The sequence below is a fragment of the Rhinichthys klamathensis genome, unplaced genomic scaffold (genome assembly GCF_029890125.1).
Source record: "Rhinichthys klamathensis goyatoka isolate OS25496 unplaced genomic scaffold, OSU_Roscu_1.1 h1tg000011l_1, whole genome shotgun sequence".
NCBI classification, from domain to species: Eukaryota; Metazoa; Chordata; class Actinopteri; order Cypriniformes; family Leuciscidae; genus Rhinichthys; species Rhinichthys klamathensis.
The window spans coordinates 2,673,222-2,692,024 of NW_026606564.1; the positions used below are offsets into that span (position 1 = coordinate 2,673,222).

The 18,803-nt window shown below is 38.9% G+C and overlaps 1 protein-coding gene across 1 annotated transcript; it reads right to left on the minus strand.

The window, feature by feature from the left end:
• Window positions 1-6,244: 6,244 nt before the first annotated feature.
• asip2b (agouti signaling protein, nonagouti homolog (mouse) 2b) lies at window positions 6,245-8,756 on the minus strand. Its single transcript, XM_056266726.1, has 3 exons — window positions 8,486-8,756; window positions 6,697-6,773; window positions 6,245-6,466 (listed from the first exon to the last, which is right to left on the minus strand). Exons 1-3 carry the CDS (start codon window positions 8,685-8,687, stop codon window positions 6,281-6,283), a joined length of 465 nt encoding a protein of 154 aa, XP_056122701.1. The 5' UTR covers window positions 8,688-8,756; the 3' UTR covers window positions 6,245-6,280.
• Between the last annotated feature and the right edge of the window lie 10,047 nt (window positions 8,757-18,803).

Genomic DNA, 18,803 nt, shown 5'->3' on the forward strand with positions numbered 1-18,803 from the left:
TGCATGACAGGTTTTCCAGGCATGACTTATGCCAGAAATGTTCATAACGGATGATCTTGTGAGGATCATGTAAGATCAGAGACATGTCAAATAAAAACTCTAATGTGCGTTTTGCAGAAGATCTCCATAGCGGATATTTATGATACTCGAGATGATGAATCTGTGGTCTAGTTCTGTCGTCCTACAGATGATTCATGTGAAAGTTTATTTTTAAATGTTACGCAGTTTGTAGAAGGGTCAGGGATGAGTGGCTGTAAATAATCACAGTGAAATCGAACAGTTATTTAGTGAAGTTCATAAAAAGTTCAAGGAAAACTGGTAGACGGCAATGTGAATAAGCATTTTACAGCACCTTCCTCACTTTCTTCGTTGATGTATTTTTTCTAATGAGCCTCTATCCAAGTCCTTACCCCCAAAAAAGTTTATTCTAGTCTGCTATTGCTTTACTTCTTTTTAACTAAAAATTTGACAGTATAGCTTGGCTTATGTTTGGATTATATTTGTACATAATCTTTTGATTAAAATATACTTAATAAAAGTATAAATCAATATCCATATTTGGCTTGTATTTTTTTTTGTTTTATTTTTTTTATATATATATTGGCAGAAAAACTTACATGTTTAAGTTTAAAATAAAAAGTCGGTTTTGGGGTGGAAAAGCTCAGAGTAAATAGTGCATGGGACTGAACTTATGTCCGACCTGATTCATAGCTTCAATTATAAACCATTACAGAAAATATCATTTTAAGATTTTTGCCTCCATAACTTGCCTTCTTTCTAGTGAAAAGGAAATATAAAATACACATGTAAGTGTTTATTTCATTACATTCAGAAATCTCCCCTTTGGCAGCATTTACATACAAACTTTACCGTTTTATTCCTATCCATATTCTAAAAACATGGTGAAAATGATTTTTTTTTCTGGCTGTTTTCTAATTTATGGAGTGTTAAAAAAGAAATCGCAACCGGCCCATGCGAAAACAAGGATAAATATCTGAAGGGCTTTAAATGTAGTCACGCAATGCTGATGTTGTTAGCATTAACAATTTGAGAACAAAGTATATTTTGCACGGTTTGACGTGATATGATAAGCGATCGTTAGATTTAATCAGCGCGATTTACTGCAATGTTTTTTTTTCCTTAGTTGGTCAAAATAACAAAAGTGGATGTTACTTACTTGTTCAGATGACATTTTAGGGCGAATATTCTTATGTTGGTCATACTTCCAAAAAGTAGAATCTGTGATTGCAAATGCCACACCGCGCGGTGACTGACAGCTGCACACTCTCCTCAAAACATTGGATTCATCCGTGCTGTGCCGTGCCGAGGTACAACTCACGTAAAGTTGATAATTCCGTGAATGACCGCAATTGCAGATTTCGAACAGAGATGGCGTCAAAGAGGAAAAACTGCGGACTGCAGCTTTAACCACTTGTTGCATTTCATGCTTTATTATCAACAATCAAAGGGGCTATATGTAAGAATTTCCATGTATTAATCGCTTTTATTGCCAATGTGTGATCAGCTTGTAATGAAACTTAAAAAACGAGACCTTCCCCGGCTGTCTATGAAAGCCTGTAGACTGATTTGTTTGTGAAGGGGTCGGGACGTTTTTGCCGGGAATATCGCGTCACAGAGTGTTCTGGAGTTCACATTTGCAAACCAAGCAACAACCTTCCTGTCTCTCTCTTGAAACTAACACGGAAGTGACTTAAACTGCAATTGATCGACTGGCCGCTAGAGACAGGCTCCAAAAGAGAGTCATTGCCATAGACCTCCATGTTAAAATGCCCAACTTTACAGCAGAAAAAATGTGTTTACAGCCTGATGCAAAAAGTGGTTTTGGTCAATATAGCAAATTTTGCCCTTCATGAAAACTGTGAGGGGGGTGAATTTTTTTTATAACTCATCTGTTTAAATTATATTAAGCCTTAAAGTTCTGCATAATTAAGGGCTTGGCCACTTGAGTGACAGGTGGCTTGCCGCTGCTGTCACTACTAGCCGTTTGTCTGCTGTCTGTTAGCCGTCACGTCACCTCAGATAATCCCTCCTTTTTGCCCATTTTCGTTTATCTGGGAGTTATCCGTCCACTTTGGGCTTCAAAATGTTGCTGGCTGCAGTTCACTTAACGGCCACTGGTGGGATTTCTGAATTCTACATATAGCCCCTTTAATTAAGTAAAATCTCCATTTAAAGGTGAGCATGTAACTTTTGGACTGTACTAAAGAATAAAAATACCATAGTATTTTGGCAGAGATTTAGGAAACATGTTGAGTTCACATACTTGTTTCTCTGAAAAACACTTCTACAGCCAGTTATTTCACTTTGAAATGTGCGTTCCGTGTGGGAATGTGCTTTTGTTTTGGTCTGTGTGATCCCGTCCGCTGCCAATTTACCCAATAGTATTTCGACACACCCGGGTTGCCAGTTGTTGGAAAACACAGCGTATTGCAGCGATGGAAGCCAGCAAACAAATAGGTCAGAGATCGCAGATTCTACCCGACCTAAAAAGCCTCGGCATCATCTAAAAATCTCCATGAACGGGAGCATATTCAAACGCGGGGAAACGTCTCTCTCCAATATTTTTAATTTAAACTTGAAGCAGTACCCATTTCAACCGCTAGCTGTCAATATTACATACTGTACCTTTAACTGACTTTAGCAATATGCACAAATGTCAGTGATTATAATCACCATGCTTTTATAAAAAATATGACAGGCCTCATCTATTAAAATACAGCATAAAGCACTATTATGTATAAGACACCTGCAGGATTTAAATGCATCTGGCTTAGCTGAAAACAGCTGCAGATTTATAAAAGTACCACGTACTTTGGCTGGAATCAGAAGCTTGACTTTTCAGGAGGTTCATACACTTTCTTTATCTGATGAGCAATAAAGCAGGACTGGATTTTGCAGCATTTCATTCATGTGCAAGAGTTCATATCCACACTAGGAAGAGCACAGCCCTTTGTCGTTGAAGACAAACTTGAAAAACTTGGGAGGGAGATCTTCTTGGCACCAAACCAAATCACAGATCCTTTTTAGAGCTTTTAAGAAGAACAAAATAGAGGAAAGTAAAGTTTGCAAACTGCAGTTCTAAATGTTTTTATTACAAAGAATTTTGTAGAGAGCACACTGAACGTTTTTAACCGCCCAATAATATTCAGTCAATATGACCTGACAGTGGATAGAAATATATGATGATACTTATCTGGCAACTTTTCTCAAGCGTCTGCTTGACATCCACTTAAACATGTTTTTTTTTTCCCCGTGCAGAAATCAGAAACATGGAAAAATGCCATAAGACAGTGGAATCATCACAGTAGATGAACATCTTAAACTTATTATTAAAAGATCGCAGAATGAGGATAACATTGGATTCACATTTACTGGACCTAAAATGACTTGACTTAGCTTTTTAGGCACTGTTACACTGATTCTGTACAAGTTAAACAGTTTAGCTTGGATATGTCCCTTGCTTAACAAGAGTTGAAAAATACTGAGAATAATAGCAAAAATGAAACTTTGCCAGCATGAATCCTACAAGAGTTCACTGTAAAAACATCTCCAGTTGGCAAAGCAGTCACAATAGTGTCATGGTGCAAAAAGAGCGAATAACTCGAGTCATATGGTAGTTAAATATTCACTGTACAGTTAGTTATTAAATGTCATGATCCATGGCATGTTATATAGCAGTATCAGAAGGTGTAGAAGCACAGGTGTGAATCCCGTCGGTGCACAGATGCTTGTGTGATATATAGCAGTGGTTCTCATTTGGTGGATCTAGGGGTCTGTTCTAAACAAACATTTGCTAAATGCTAAATACAAAATAGTGACACTTTACAATAAAGTCCAATTAGTGAATTCATTAATTAACATTAACTGACAATGAGCAATACAGAAATGTATTCATCTTTGCTAACATTCATTAATAAAAATGCTATTGATCATTGTTAGCTCATGTTAGCTCATGTCCATTAAATAAAATGAACATACAACTTTTACTACTTAAAAATGACGCTTTAAACAGCGTTACAGTTCAAATAATACGATTAAGCAGAGAAATATTGCAAGTGCTTTTAAAGTCAGCGTGACACGGAAGTTATAATTGTCTTTTCCTTCCTATTGTGACCTATATCTGAGTGAAATGGCTTCTGGAACAAGAGAAAATGTAGGGCGGGACTTGATTTTGTCCAATGGAAATTGATTGGATGGTTGTGGTTTGCTATTGGTTGATCTCATGTGAGTGACAGGTTGCCCCGCCCTCACATCAGGAAACATGTCATCAGAGGAGAGATGAGATGTTGAGATGGGCACAAAATATATATATATATATATATATTAAATACTAAAATTGTCAATTTTGATTTCATGGTGACTATAATGTAAGTGCTCCACATTACTGCTTTTGAATCCTCCCAAAAATTGTCCTCATTCACGTCACTTTTAAGTGCCTCTCTTGTAAACGTCAATTTCTGTTTGTTTGAAAGAAAATAAGGGATGAGTCAAAATTAAGAACTACTATATACAGGTTCATAATTAATATTAATAATGCATAATGTATAATATAAGGTTATGGTAACCCATTAGTAATGCATCAAGTGTTACTAAATCCCTCTAAAGGAACTGCTAATAATTTGGATCAGTATTCTAAAGTGAAGATCATGGGAATACACTAGTAATGACTAAACACTTGAGTCATTACTAGTGGGTTACGGTTACCTTTTATTATAAATTATGCATTATTTATGTTAATTATGAACCTGTATACAGTAGTTCTCAGTGAGGTATGAAAAAATGGTAGTTTAGCTAATAGCTAATAGTGAACTACCACATTCAACTGAGCGCTGTTACTTACTAATTTGTTAATCAGAGTTTCTTGTTAGTTAATAGTAGTTACTAGAATGTTAATAGTGTGTTACTCATTTGTTCCTGTGTAGTTATTCATTAATGAAGGAACAGTATTCTGAAGTGTTACCGAAATATTTAGAAACTAAATGTCTAATCCCAAATTGAATGACATTTTTCTTTCTTTTTGTTTGATAAAAAGTATTGGATGAGCAATGCTAAAATAAACAACTGAGAACCACCAATATGTGTGTGTGTGTGTGTGTGTGTGTGTGTGTGTTTAGGGTCATTAAGTCTATATGTGTGTGTGTGTGTGTGTTTTAGGGTAATTAAGTCTATATGTGTGTCTGTGTGTTTAGGGTCATTAATCTATATATGTGTGTGTGTGTTAGGGTCATCAGGTGTACGTGTGTGTGTGTGCGGGTGTGTGTGTGTGTGTGTGCGGGTGTGTGTGTGTGTGTGTGTGCGGGTGTGTGTGTGTGTGTGTTTTAGGGTCATTAAGTCTATATGTGTGTCTGTGTGTGTGTGTGTGTTAGGGTCATCAGGTCTACGTGTGTGTGTGTGTGTGTGTGTGTGTGTGTGTGTTAGGGTCATCAGGTCTACGTGTGTGTGTGTGTGTGTGTGTGTGTGTGTTTTAGGGTCATTAAGTCTATATGTGTGTCTGTGTGTTTAGGGTCATTAATCTATATATGTGTGTGTGTGTGTGTGTGTGTGTTAGGGTCATCAGGTCTACGTGTGTGTGTGTGTGTGTGTGTGTGTGTGTGTTAGGGTCATCAGGTCTACGTGTGTGTGTGTGTGTGTGTGTGTTTTAGGGTCATTAAGTCTATATGTGTGTCTGTGTGTTTAGGGTCATTAATCTATATGTGTGTGTGTGTGTGTGTGTGTGTGTTAGGGTCATCAGGTCTACGTGTGTGTTTGTGTGTGTGTGTGTGTGTGTGTGTGTGTGTGTGTTAGGGTCATCAGGTCTACGTGTGTGTGTGTGTGTGTGTGTGTGTGTGTTAGGGTCATCAGGTCTACGTGTGTGTGTGTGTGTGTGTGTGTGTGTGTGTGTGTGTGTGTGTGTGTGTGTGTTAGGGTCATCAGGTCTACGTGTGTGTGTGTGTGTGTGTGTGTGTGTTAGGGTCATCAGGTCTACGTGTGTGTGTGTGTGTGTGTGTGTGTGTTAGGGTCATCAGGTCTACGTGTGTGTGTGTGTGTGTGTGTGTGTGTGTGTGTGTGTGTTAGGGTCATCAGGTCTACGTGTGTGTGTGTGTGTTAGGGTCATCAGGTCTACGTGTGTGTGTGTGTGTGTGCGGGTGTGTGAGTGTGTGCGGGTGTGTGTGTGTGTGTGTGTGTGTGTGCGTGCGTGTGTGTGCGGGTGTGTGTGTGTGTGTCTGCGTGCGTGTGTGTGTGTCTGCGTGCGTGTGTGTGTGTGTGTGTGCAAGGGTCATCAGGTCTTCTTGGGGCAGAGGTGTCCCAGTCTCCAGCAGTGGCAGATGGTGTTGAAGAGCCTGCAGTGGCAGGAGGCACACGGGTCGCAGCAGGGAGTGAGTGAGGAGCAGCTCTCCATCAGACCGGCACAGCGTCGCGCTGGAGTCTGGGCTGGAGAAAACGCCTCCGGCCTGGGCTTAGGTCTCTGGAGGACACATGCTTTCATGAGAAACCAATCAACAGAGTAAAGAACTGCTAATACGTTTCTATTAACTCAAGGTTTTTAATGTAAAAAGGATCAACTCGATTTCCAAGAAGGGATATTACTCTGTTGCTCTTGCAAAATGCACAGATGTGCATCAGTCCACTTGAACAATGTTGTGTTTGTTTTATTAGGGTCCACATTTTAGGAGACCCCTAAATAACTTAACGTACCACCACATGACTTCTCTGCTGAGAAAGATAGCGAGTCCTGGCAAAGAGTCTCTTCGGTTTCTCCTGATTCCACACTCCTGTTGGGACACACAGACGGCCCTGGTTTAAGACTTTATATATACCTTTGGGTTTTTTTTGTTTGACTTTACATGATGCCACATTTAAGTGGGGGACCCCAGGTGGCGATAGTTATCTCCCGTCAGCCTGTTCATGAGACGCCTGCTGAAAACAAAGAGTCTATCACTGGAGCTTTTGAGTGCAGGGTATTGAATGGTGAGACTGTGCGTGAAAAAATGCTGAAAAAAAATCGTTTTTCTTCTAAAGCTCATTAGTGACGTTGACCGTAGCTGCAAATCCCTGAGAAGAAAAAAAGCCTTTGTGTTGAACAGCATGTTTATACTAACGTCATGTGATCAGTAGTGAAAGATGAAACGTCATCGGAAGGCATGGCAAATTATGAAGCATCATCATTTGACATAATTCATCAGTGAATGACCAAATAGGTGTTTTGTCAAGGGAAACACACACACACACACACACACACACACACACACACACACACACACACACACACACACACACACACACACACACACACACACACACACACACACACACACACACACACACACACACACACACAAACAAACTAAACAAAACAAAAAATTGCAAACCAGATTAATCTTAACAAATGCAACACAAAGAAAGAATCTAAATACCTCAAGTTAAGCACATCAGGTGTATAATGTTTTTTTTTTTAAATGTTATTATGCAAGTATACAAATAACTATCATACTAAATACTATAATGTATTAATATAGCTATAATTATATTAAATTATTTTGTTGGCTATTATCAATATAATATAATATATAAAATAGTAACAATAGTATCATAATAAAACAGTAACTATCACTGCACTAAAATGAATATTACATTTTGGTTTATATAATAGGCTACATATACATACACATAAATTATTGGTACAGCATGAATTAATTATTATAATTCATTAATAAATCATTTAATTTATTTTTATATTTTTTGTTGGTTTTTAGGCTGCTGGTTAAATTAATGAATTATTATAATTAATTATTAATTATATTTATATTCATTTGAATTAAATTATACCTATTTTTAGTTTTAGATTTTTTTTTTACATAATTATATAAATACTTTTAATTCAATATATCATTTTAGAATATTTGGATACATACAACTATATACATTATAGTATATAACTATCATTAGACTACAATACATTGAATATTAAATGATGTTTTTAGGATGCCAGATAAATGATAATATTTGTATTCTTTTTAATTAAAATATAGGCTTCCTATTTTATAATTCAATATAATTATTTTTATAACTAGGCTACATATATTTTTAAACATTAACTATACTAAATTAATATTAATTGTTGGTTTAAAATGGTTTAAATGCTGGCTGCTGGTTAAATTATTATATTTCTATTCATATTTTTATAATATTTGGATACATACAACTATATACATTATAGTATTGGACTACAAGACATTGAATATTAAATGGTTTTAGGATGCCGATTATATTGTCATATTTTTATTATTTTTAATTAAAATATAGGCTACCTATTTTATAGTTCAATATAATTATTTTTTTATAATAGGCTGCATACATTTTTAAACATTAACTATACAAAAAATGAATATTAATTGTTAGATTAAAATTGTTTAAATGCTGGCTGCTGGAAAAAAAGATTATATTTGTATCCATTTGAAATACATTATTACATAATATGTGTTACCTGTTGTTATGGATGAGCTGTGGTGGTCCACGTCGTTTTCGTGTTTTTTGCGCGCATCTATCCGGTTCGCTTCGCACGTGATGGACTGAAACACTGTGAAGAACAAGCAGATGAACAACACACATCCTTTCATCATTGCCGTCGTCATTTGCCGCTCAAATGGAGTCTTTAGGTGTGTCAGGTGTCGTTCGACTGTCCTCATAGAGATCACTCAACAAGTGAGGTCTGTGTTGAAGCCCATTCGCAGCGTTTATAAAGCGAGAACTCATGCACGCCCACTCGAGCACTCCTCATTCAGCTCAAGAAGAAGAAAACACCGAGCCAAGGTCGTGATGTGTTGTCAATCATCAATCATTACTACCATGCAGGATTATTTATTTTATTTTTTGTGAATCTGACACTATGACCATTTTTAACCTTCTCGTTGTTGTTTTTAAATAAAGGTTATTTGACATTAAATTGTATGGTTCCATAAGAACTTTTAGCATCCATGGAACCTTTCTATTGCACAAAAGGCTCTTTATTGTGGGAACATGTTCTTTAGGCCTTTTCAAATTTCGATCACACTAATAAAATAACCTGTAACTGTTCACTGAAATGTTCTTTGGGGAACCAAGATTCGTTCTTCTATGGCATCACTGCAAAAACTTGGAACCTTTATATTTAATGCTCTGGTGCTCTTTGTTTGTCAACGATTTATTGTTTAAATTTTTTTTTTTTTCAATGAAATTAGTGTAGCCTACTATATTTTAGTTCGATAATGTTTTTTATTAAATATTTTGCATTTTTAGGGTATTTTATGGTACTAAATTATATTTACGCTGTATTTATAATACATTTATTCACTTTTTGATGTCAAATTTTGATTTCCAACTTAAACTGTCGTAAAACTTGAATGCTTTAGAGCACAGACTTCAAAGTTTGATCTCTTTGGTGAAGTGAAAAAAGTTTTAAAAAGTTAACTTAAAAAAAAGTTACAGAATTTTACATTTAGGCCTATTGTTATGAAAAATGTGCGAAAATCCTATTTTCAATTTTTACATGAAATATATATTTTCAAAAACATGTTTTACTCTAAAACTGAGAAAATCAAAGCCATAAATCTAAACAAGTTGTGTTTGAGGTTGATATCTCAAAAAATGAGCTTTCAGTAAGATTTTGTTTGGCGGCAGTACCAGAAGGTTCCACTAGATGAAATTCGTCTCCCATTTGTTTCCAATACGGTAAAAAAATTTTTAAATCCGCCAGAAGCACAAATGTGACTATTTTTTTCAGGACCATTTAACCTGTTCGAATCATGTCCATGTTTTTTTTTTGTGTGTGTGTGTGTGTGTGTTCACATAGCAAATGCCAAAACCTTTAACAAGTTTCGTACCATTCCGATAAATTTTTTTTTTTTTAAACGAATGTAAAATTTTTGGGTCAAAACTGACCGAAGAGCAACAGAGGGTTTTTTAGAGTGTTGATAGCCATTTATACGAGTCGATTCCTAAGTTACTTGATCATAGACGTGATTACCTAATAGTATTTACAGCCTTGCCAGATGTTTTGAAATTGGAGTTGTTTGCTCTCCAGCTCATCAGTCTCCGCAGAGACTGTTTGTGAGCCGTTCTTAAAATTCGTTTTACAGATGCGCAATTGGACCGGACTCTGGGTGTGACTGGGCTACGCCAGGACACTAAACTTCTGAAACCTTAAAATTGCTGTCTGTTTGGGTCACCGTCCTGGAAGCTCCAAGTGCTCGTCCGGATCACAGCATGTTGTTTTCCTGAAGCTTTTTTTCCCTTCATGAGTTTTCCCGTCGTTGTCCCAGTTCTGTTGTGCCTTAGATATAGTTTAACAGTTGTTTCATATTTTCACACATTTGTTAATTTAGAATGCTTAATAAATTATGATATATTTTGTCTTAGATCATCTTCAATTAAGTCGAATAATCACAGAGACCTATGTGAAGATAACTGGTTACATGCGGATTATTGTGTCAGGGTGGATACATATTCATACATAGAAAAATAATAGTTATGAGTGTAGCTATGGGTTATTCGGAGATACAGTTGCATACAATTTTTTAACAGCTCCAATAATAAAAAAAACAAAAACAATGCATACCTTCTAAAATTATATAACAGCACATGCTCCAATTTAATGCTAAATAAATCTTTGTCCCCACAACCTGTTGAGAGTTATGGATACTGTGCACCAATCCATAACATGATATTTCAACACTATGACTAAAAGTGATTTACTTTGCAGGTTTCAACCAAATCTTCCACAGATAAATATTGTTTCTGGGAAAAGTTTAGAGACTATTAATTCTAACTCTTTGTCATTTATAATTTTTTATCATTTACTTTTTTTGCACTATATGGTGCGGTTCTGTCAGGGTACATAAAATCTTCAGAGTGATGAATTATTAATGAATTATGATGAGTACTGAAATCAACATTTCACCATAAACTTGATTGAAATACAGCGTATTGGCAAGAAAATGCATTTTGATATAGAGTTTAGTTACATCTAAGGGTTTGGGAGCTACACTCTAACAAAAATGCTGGGTTGTTTCTACCCATATTTTGGGTCCAATTTTTTTTATTAAATTGTAAGCCCAACGGTTGGGTTTGTTCATACATGTCCAAACATGGGCTGAGACAACCCAGCATTTTTTAGTGTAAGTGGAGTAAAATTGACTGTACTCAAGTAAATCTCTTGTGTCCATAACTCTTGTGTGCTTTATTCTACCTGACATATTATACCAACAGCTGTGGTTGTATAATGTAGCCTTTTAATAGTGGCTGGTGTATGTCAAGACATGCCAGCTTCACCTAGATACTGCAAAAAGAAAAGATGAAAAACAGAAAGTGGGATCCAAAAGTCTGATTAGACTGATATGGCTTTAATTTCCCCATGTAATCCTATAGGGATAAAAGTTTTAGGATTTTGAAAAATGTAAAACAATGAGATGTTAAGAGGAATAAGAATACATATTTTAAGTTCTTCAGTATTTACAAGTCTCGAATTAAATGTGGAACATTCTAAAATTATGCTGGATAACATGATCATCAGGTTTTGCACAAACTGGTGGAATTCTTCAGCTCCAATTGTTGTTAAAGAAATAGGAAAAGTCAAGTACAAAAAACAAAAACAAAAACAGGTTTCATTCAAATTGGCAAGCTGACAATATAATTTATAAAGAAAAAAATATATAAACATTGAAAAAACACAACGGCTGCATCCGAAATCGCATACTTCCCTACTATATACTAGGCGAAAAACAGGATGTGACAAACGAAGTATACCCGAATTCACAGTACTCATAAAAGAGTAGGTAAAAAGTCCCCGGATGACCTACTACTTCCAGCGAGATTCTTAAGTGTGCATACGATGGACACTTTACTATCCCAAGAGGCCACGGGAGACTTATGAATGACAGTGAAGTGACATAACTGACACTGGTAGGTCACATGGTAATGACAACATGGTGAACTAGTACGTCCAGATTACATTCATACTACACATTCATACTAGAACATACTTTTTTAGAGGTCATGAAGTAATTACTTATTCAAAATAAGTACCTCTTCAAGAGAGCATGCTTTTCGGATGCAGCCAAGGTTTTTTGTGGTTTCGGAATTTGGCCTCTGCAGAACAGAAGTTTAAAAAAATAAAATAATCATTTTGTCATTGTTGTTTAAAAAGTGCTGGAGTGCAAGTAAAATTATAGGGAATTCATCTTCCGAGCCTTTTCTGTCTGGACATCAGTGGATAAATAGTTTCATCCTTAGGAACACTCTGCTTTTCCCTAGACAAATTAATACATGTTCTGGTTATAATTTATTTCATTTCCCCGCTCCATCCATCAGCCCTGTATCAACATTTACCCTACCATGTGTAGATACTCATCTCATCCCAAAAGCTTCAGGAGTCCCTCAAGGGCTCTTATGTGTGATACGGTCTTGAGTAATTCCTGATATCTTGACGTTTTCACTCCTGATAAAATGCAAGAGAACGCAAGTGTCTGCCCGGACTCTGATCGTTGATTTTTTTCAGAAAACCACCAGTTTCACATCGCTGCCAAACCGTCACTCAACCCGTCTCTGTTCCATAGGGCACGTTTCCTTCCAGAGCTATGCCGTTGTTATTGTATTTCCTATTTAGAAAAGGAATTTGGTTTCTGCTGCAATACTCGTCTGCCTCCAAGTGCCTCAGTGTTCAAGCTTATACTTTCACATGCACGTATGTGCTGACAAGTTAGTAATGGCTCCCTTATGTTACAGAAATGTGTTCAGGGAAGAACTTTAACTTCGAAATATCTCTTATTTCACATGTGCAATGCACCAGTGTTGATGCTGTACATATCGATTTTTCCCTATTTTGATGGGTATTTTAAAAAATTCCTTATACAAGGCAATGAAAACATCACTGGATAAACAGGCTCCATTTTTGCAAAACTCAAAAACATACATATAGGCTACAATTCACTGCAGTTTCCAGCTGAAATGAACACCAGTGGCTGAAACACTAATAGCTTTGATACACTTTATTTTCATGGTCTCCTTTAGACATTATGTTGCACCTATGTCAACTACCACCCATTCGAGTATTAGTTGAGTAGGAGACTGCTAGGGTTAAGGTTAGGACTAGTAGAACAAGTTGACATGTACCTGCAAAGTTACTTCAGTAATATGTCTGTTGTGGAGCATCAAAATAAAGTGTTAGCAGATATTAAGCAGACAGTCTACTAATACTCAACTAATATTCTATTGAGAGTTAGTTGACAGGTGCAGAGTGTCTAACAGAGTGTCTAAAAGGGAACCATCAAAACAAAGTGTTTTGCTTTGTAACTTTTGTTCCTGTTCACATGATTATGATTAAAGGATTAGTTCACTTCAGAATTAAAATGTACTGATAATTTACTCACCCCCATGTCATCCAAGATGTTTATGTCTTTCTTTTTTTCTTCAGTCGAAAAGAAATGATGTTTTTTGAGGAAAACATTCCAGGATATTTCTCCATATAGTGGACTTCAATGGCAACCAATGGGAAGGTCTAAATTGTAGTTTCAATGCCGCTTCAAAGGGCTCTACACGATCCCAGCCATGGAATAAGGGTCTTATCTAGAGAAACGATCTAAAATATAAATGTATATAAATGTATAATATATATATGTATATACTTTTATGCTCGTCTTGCAGAATTCTGCGATGCGCCCTGCATTACGTAATCACGTTGGAAAGGTCACACGTGATGTATGCTGTGTACGTATGTATGTATGTATACATTTCCTCAACCGATACTATGATCTCAAAACCATAGTGCATGGCACTGTGAAAAATAATTGTTGGTTTAACTTTAAAAAAAAGTAAGTAACCTGGCTGCCTTAAAATTTTGAGTTCATGCAAAATTGAGTTAAAGGGGCATTCGGTAACTTTAGCCAATTATTCGCTGAATTTCACTTTTCTTGTCGCATGTTTTCTCAACGAGCTCCCCCTACAGCTGTGGTGTGAATATTTCACAACACTGTCGTAAATTCACTTGCGGCGTCCTCCTCCCCTTTCTACCGTAGACGCGCTCATGTGCTTTTGTTATTGTCGGATCCGATGTGTTGAACAAATGAGTCCCAGACACTCCAACTTTATTGTGTGAAGCTATGTCTACCGAGATGGAGGTGTTTGTGTTTCTACTTGCCGTAAAGCAGTTCGTGTTACTCGCTCTTTCTCGCTCGTTCTAGCTTCTCACGAGACTTCCTATTTCCAACTTACCGGGACGGTAGTCCCTATGTTGCAAGGCTGGTTTTCCGCCTGGGAACGCTGGGGGGAGCGGGGAAAGTCACCATTCTCACCAGAACAGGTTATTTAAACATCCAAATGATTTCTAAATGGATTTATTAAGTTGAAAAAGTTGCCAAGTGCTGCTTTAATACGAAGAAGGAGATTGGTTTAGGCTAATCAACAGAAACTCAAAATATTATGTAATCTGAAACACAATAATTATATGTTGATTTGACAAGAAAAAAACAACAAATCATGAAATATTTTTTGGGGGGTTTTAAATATAAACTAACGCATTTTGACGTTTACATCACAGAAAACGTAGTTCCCTTTCGAGACCAGTCACTTCGTACTGCTTAGCTAATACGCAGTGGGAAACTCCTTTCCTCCAGAATATTGAAGCCTATATTTTAAAACGCAGTGCAGCTGCACAGCAAGCACAGTAGAGCGTCTAGCTCGCCCATTGGCTGTGCTGCAGCATCTGCACATCCTATGGCAAAGCGACTAAGACGCGCGAACCAATCAGACAGCTTCGCGCCTAAGAAAGTCAGAGACCGCCAGAATGGGTGCGGCTTATGGCTATATAAGCCCACAACATCGCCATAGCATCAAATTTAATCTCCTCCAGTGACCTTTTACGTCTCTGCCTCATCCCGAAGCCTTCGCCGTGGAATCAAGCCATCTCAGCTAGAACGAGCCCTATTATACAGCGGACAGTACCTTCTTCACTCACCTAGAAGCCGCTTCTCTTCTGTCGCCGTTCTCCTGTGGCCATCCAGCGAACACGCATATATCCTCTCTCTGCTAACTGTGTGCTCACTGTCGCGACAAACAGTTTTCTAAAAGAGCAATTTTTTGGAGAACGCGAGCGTTGTCCCTGCACCTCGCTCTCCCTGGACCTCGTGCGGATCCCTACTGCATGAAGCGGACGGGCACACGTGCACCACGTGCCTGGGAGCCGCCCACGAGGAAGCTGCTCTCCGTGAGAGAGTCTGCCCATCTCCATGCTGCGGACGCGGTTAGCTCTCTTCAAGGAAGACAGCAACACCGATTCACCCGCTCTTCCTTTCCCCGCCCTACTTCAGCTGCGGAAGAAGAAGCGCCACAGCCAACGGCAGTCTGAGCACATGGAATTAAGCAAGCCCACGTCGGCCACGTCCCCACGTGCCTCGCTTTCTCCGTCATAATCCCGTTCACCGGTCCTGTTCACTCAGACGGACCTGCGCCCCTCCCAACGAGCGGCGGGTCTCGTCTCCTTCGGCGGATCGGACGAAGGGCATGACGACAGCCTCTCCATTGCTGCGTCTGAAGAAGAGTGGTCAGGCTCAATTGACCCCGCCCTCCTCTCCCAGTCGAGTGCTAGTGTGGCCAGGACTAACTTGGACTCTGAGATGCTTCGCATCCTCACCGTGGCCGTGTCGGACCTACTACTAGCCTACTAGAAGCCGACTGGATGGATGGTTTCTGCCCGGGCACCAGCAAACCCCCCGTTGCAAGCCAGCGCCTTTCTTCCCTGAGGTACACGAAGAGCTCTTTTACTTCCGTAACGCTCTCTTCTGTTGACGGCGCCGAGGAAAAAGGATACGAGAAGCTGCCGCCTCTCGAAGAAGCAGTCGCAGTGCATCTCTACATTGCTGCTTGATGGAGAACTAGAGCAGTTCACCCTTCAAAGCCCTCACTTTACCACCTCCGGCCAGGCGGCGTCGGCCCTGCACACCATGGTGGTGATACAGGTTTTCCAGGCCAAGCTTCTCCAAACTATGGACGAGTCTGGCCCGGATCTTGAGTCATTGAGAGACCTGCGCAGCGCTACGGACCTAGCACTGTGCGCTATGAAGGCCACGGCTCAAGCCATCGGCAGAGGTATGGCTAATCTGATCGTGCTCAAGCGCCATCTTTGGTTAAACCTCACGGACATCAAAGAGGTGTACAGGACGGCTTTTCTCGACTCGCCAGTCTCCAGCACCAGCCTCTTCGGCCCAGCTGTTAAAGGGTTCTCGGAGCGCTTCACCGAAGCACAGAAATCGTCGCAAGCTATGCGGCACTTTCTGCCTAAACGCTCCAGCTCAACCTCGAGTCGCCCCAAGAGAACGCCGCCTTCTCAACTAGTGAAGCCAGCGCCTCGGGTCTCTCTTCCCCGCCCTGCGCCTGACACCCTTCGTCGCTCACAGCCGGCTAGGCGCCATCCACACCTGCAGTGCCAGGGCCCGCGACCCAGGATTGTGTTGGACCCTGAGCCTCCGAAGACCTCCAAGCAACAGGAGGAACGAGAGAGGGTCTGAGTCTCGCCGTGGCCGGACCACCCTCGAAAAGAGCTCACTTAAATCTCCCAGCTCCCTGTTTAGTCAATGAGACGTTGCACTGCACACGTCCCTACAAACAAATGCTGTTTTTACAGCGACCCAAATAAAGCACAAAAAGAGTATGTTTCAAACAAACAACATCCGGGTAACCGGTCCCCCTTCACTTGGCGGCCCACCCCCAGTTGTCACTCTGTCCAGTCGGGCCAAGGCCTGGGGAGCCAGCCCAGTAGAGAGTATGTGCACAAAACACAACACACGGGTAATAGGTCCCCTTGTGCTAGACGGCCCATCCCCAATTTTCATTCAACCCTTAGCCACGCGGGCCGAGGCCTGGCAAGCCATCCCCGAAGTGTCAAATTGGGTAATGAACACTATAAAGCGAGGTTACTCGCTCCAATTCGCTCGCAGACCCCCACGCTTTCAGGCGGTCTTCGAGAAGCTCGGGCTCAGGATCAATTTTTCCAAGAGCAGACTGTCACCCAGCCAGAACATAACCTTTCTGGGCACAGTTATCGACTCGACACAGATGAGAGCCCGGCTCAATCTTCACGGACGCCTCCAACCTAGGTTTGAGCCCGGAGAAGAGCTTATATATCAACTGCCTCAAAATGAGAGTAGTTTATCTAGCCTTCAAAGCGTTTCTGCCAGACCTGAGAGGGCACCACGTTTTGGTCCACACAGACAACATGTCGGTGGTGTCCTACATAAATCGCCAGGGCGACCTCATATCAGGCAACCTGTATGTCATGGCCAGAAATAAAAGCTTTTTTATTTTACATCTGGTGGGTTGCAAAACTTGCCATGTTATGATCAAATTACCAGTCTAAAACACAGAATCTTTCACACAACTAGGTTTCAGTATGAGTTGCACGGGCCAGTGAAACAAACAACAAATTTAAACATTTCTCCTTTCACAGATTCAATATTAAACATTTACTTTCCATCTTGTGGAACGCAGTTTGCGTTATAAAATTTGTGGTGGAAAAGTGATGCCACATGTCAGCTATAACAATTCCAAACATACTGAACCATAAAAATATTACTGCTTTGTGCAACCTATGGTAATTTATAACTTGGTGTGTGAGAGCTCTTAGCTCATATAAAAACTTCTTTGTGGACATCATGTTGCACATTATGAGTAATCAACTACGTGTAAATAAAGCCAAACATGACATCATAATCATTCTGACAGCTTTAATTTCATAACTGACAAACAAACACCTTGCATTGATCTTACAAGCCTGCTCATTTAAATGACTAGAAATCATGCAGATTTCTCTAGGGATGGACATCAATAGAGAATAACACATGCCTTATTTTAATTTCTAAGCTAGAGATGGCCAAGTGCATCTTGTTTCAATAAAGAACAAAAACTATGTGGGCTTCCAACTCCATCTTAACCAAACTCATTTAAGGCTCGACAGAGGAAATACTCTTGAAGAAAATGATTATTAGAATCATGGTTTGTTTTTATAATGATTTTTAAAATAGATGGGCATAGCAGCATAAAAGCACCCCTTTAATGTTCCTACACATTGGTTTCGTTTAGAAAGGAAATATGGAATTAGAGCCGTGAGACAAAATAATAGCCTGAAGCTCAAAATTCAGTCTAGTGCTCCAGTAATTACAACAACATCCTTGAAAATCTATCCTCACAGTCTTTCAAACTAAACAATAGAAAATAATTTCCTTAATTTTTTTTTTCTGGGGTCTAAGGTGTTTTTGGGGTCCTTGAGATGTTTTGACATGCCCTGACATTTGTGCTTTTTTTCAGTTGCTTATAAACATATTAATGGCAAAGGTGTCATTAGACTCTATTTAGCACAAACAGGGCTACCATAATATATGAGCAACATGTATGTACAGTACATGTTTGTATTTTTTAAAGAGAATAATGTTTATACATGGTTATTGTATACATGGTTAGTTTCTGAAATAAGGCCACAAAACACATACTAAATAATATAATGAGCCTTTCAGTCAGGTGTGTCACTGAGAGGGAACCACAAGAAAGAATGCGAGGACAAAAAAAAAGGGTTTATATATATATATATTCTACAGGATTGGTTCAAAGTTGGAAACGTCTTGAAAAAATTGGGGTAACACTTTACTGTAAGGGTACATGAATTATCATGAATTCATGTATAAATTCATGAATGAATTAGGCATTAATTCATGCATTAATATCTCATGAATCATCAGGAACTAACACGAATTCAACGTTTTTCATTCATGACCTCATGGTTG

Excerpts from the sequence above, each read along its gene's own strand:
- asip2b (XM_056266726.1), bottom strand. The coding sequence starts at position 8,687 with ATGAGGACAGTCGAACGACACCTGACACACCTAAAGACTCCATTTGAG. Across the intron at positions 6,774-8,485 it reads CAGCTCATCCATAACAACAG|GAGTGTGGAATCAGGAGAAA; the intron begins GTAACACATATT and ends GTGTCCCAACAG. Across the intron at positions 6,467-6,696 it reads AGCAGAGAAGTCATGTGGTG|AGACCTAAGCCCAGGCCGGA; the intron begins GTACGTTAAGTT and ends TGTGTCCTCCAG.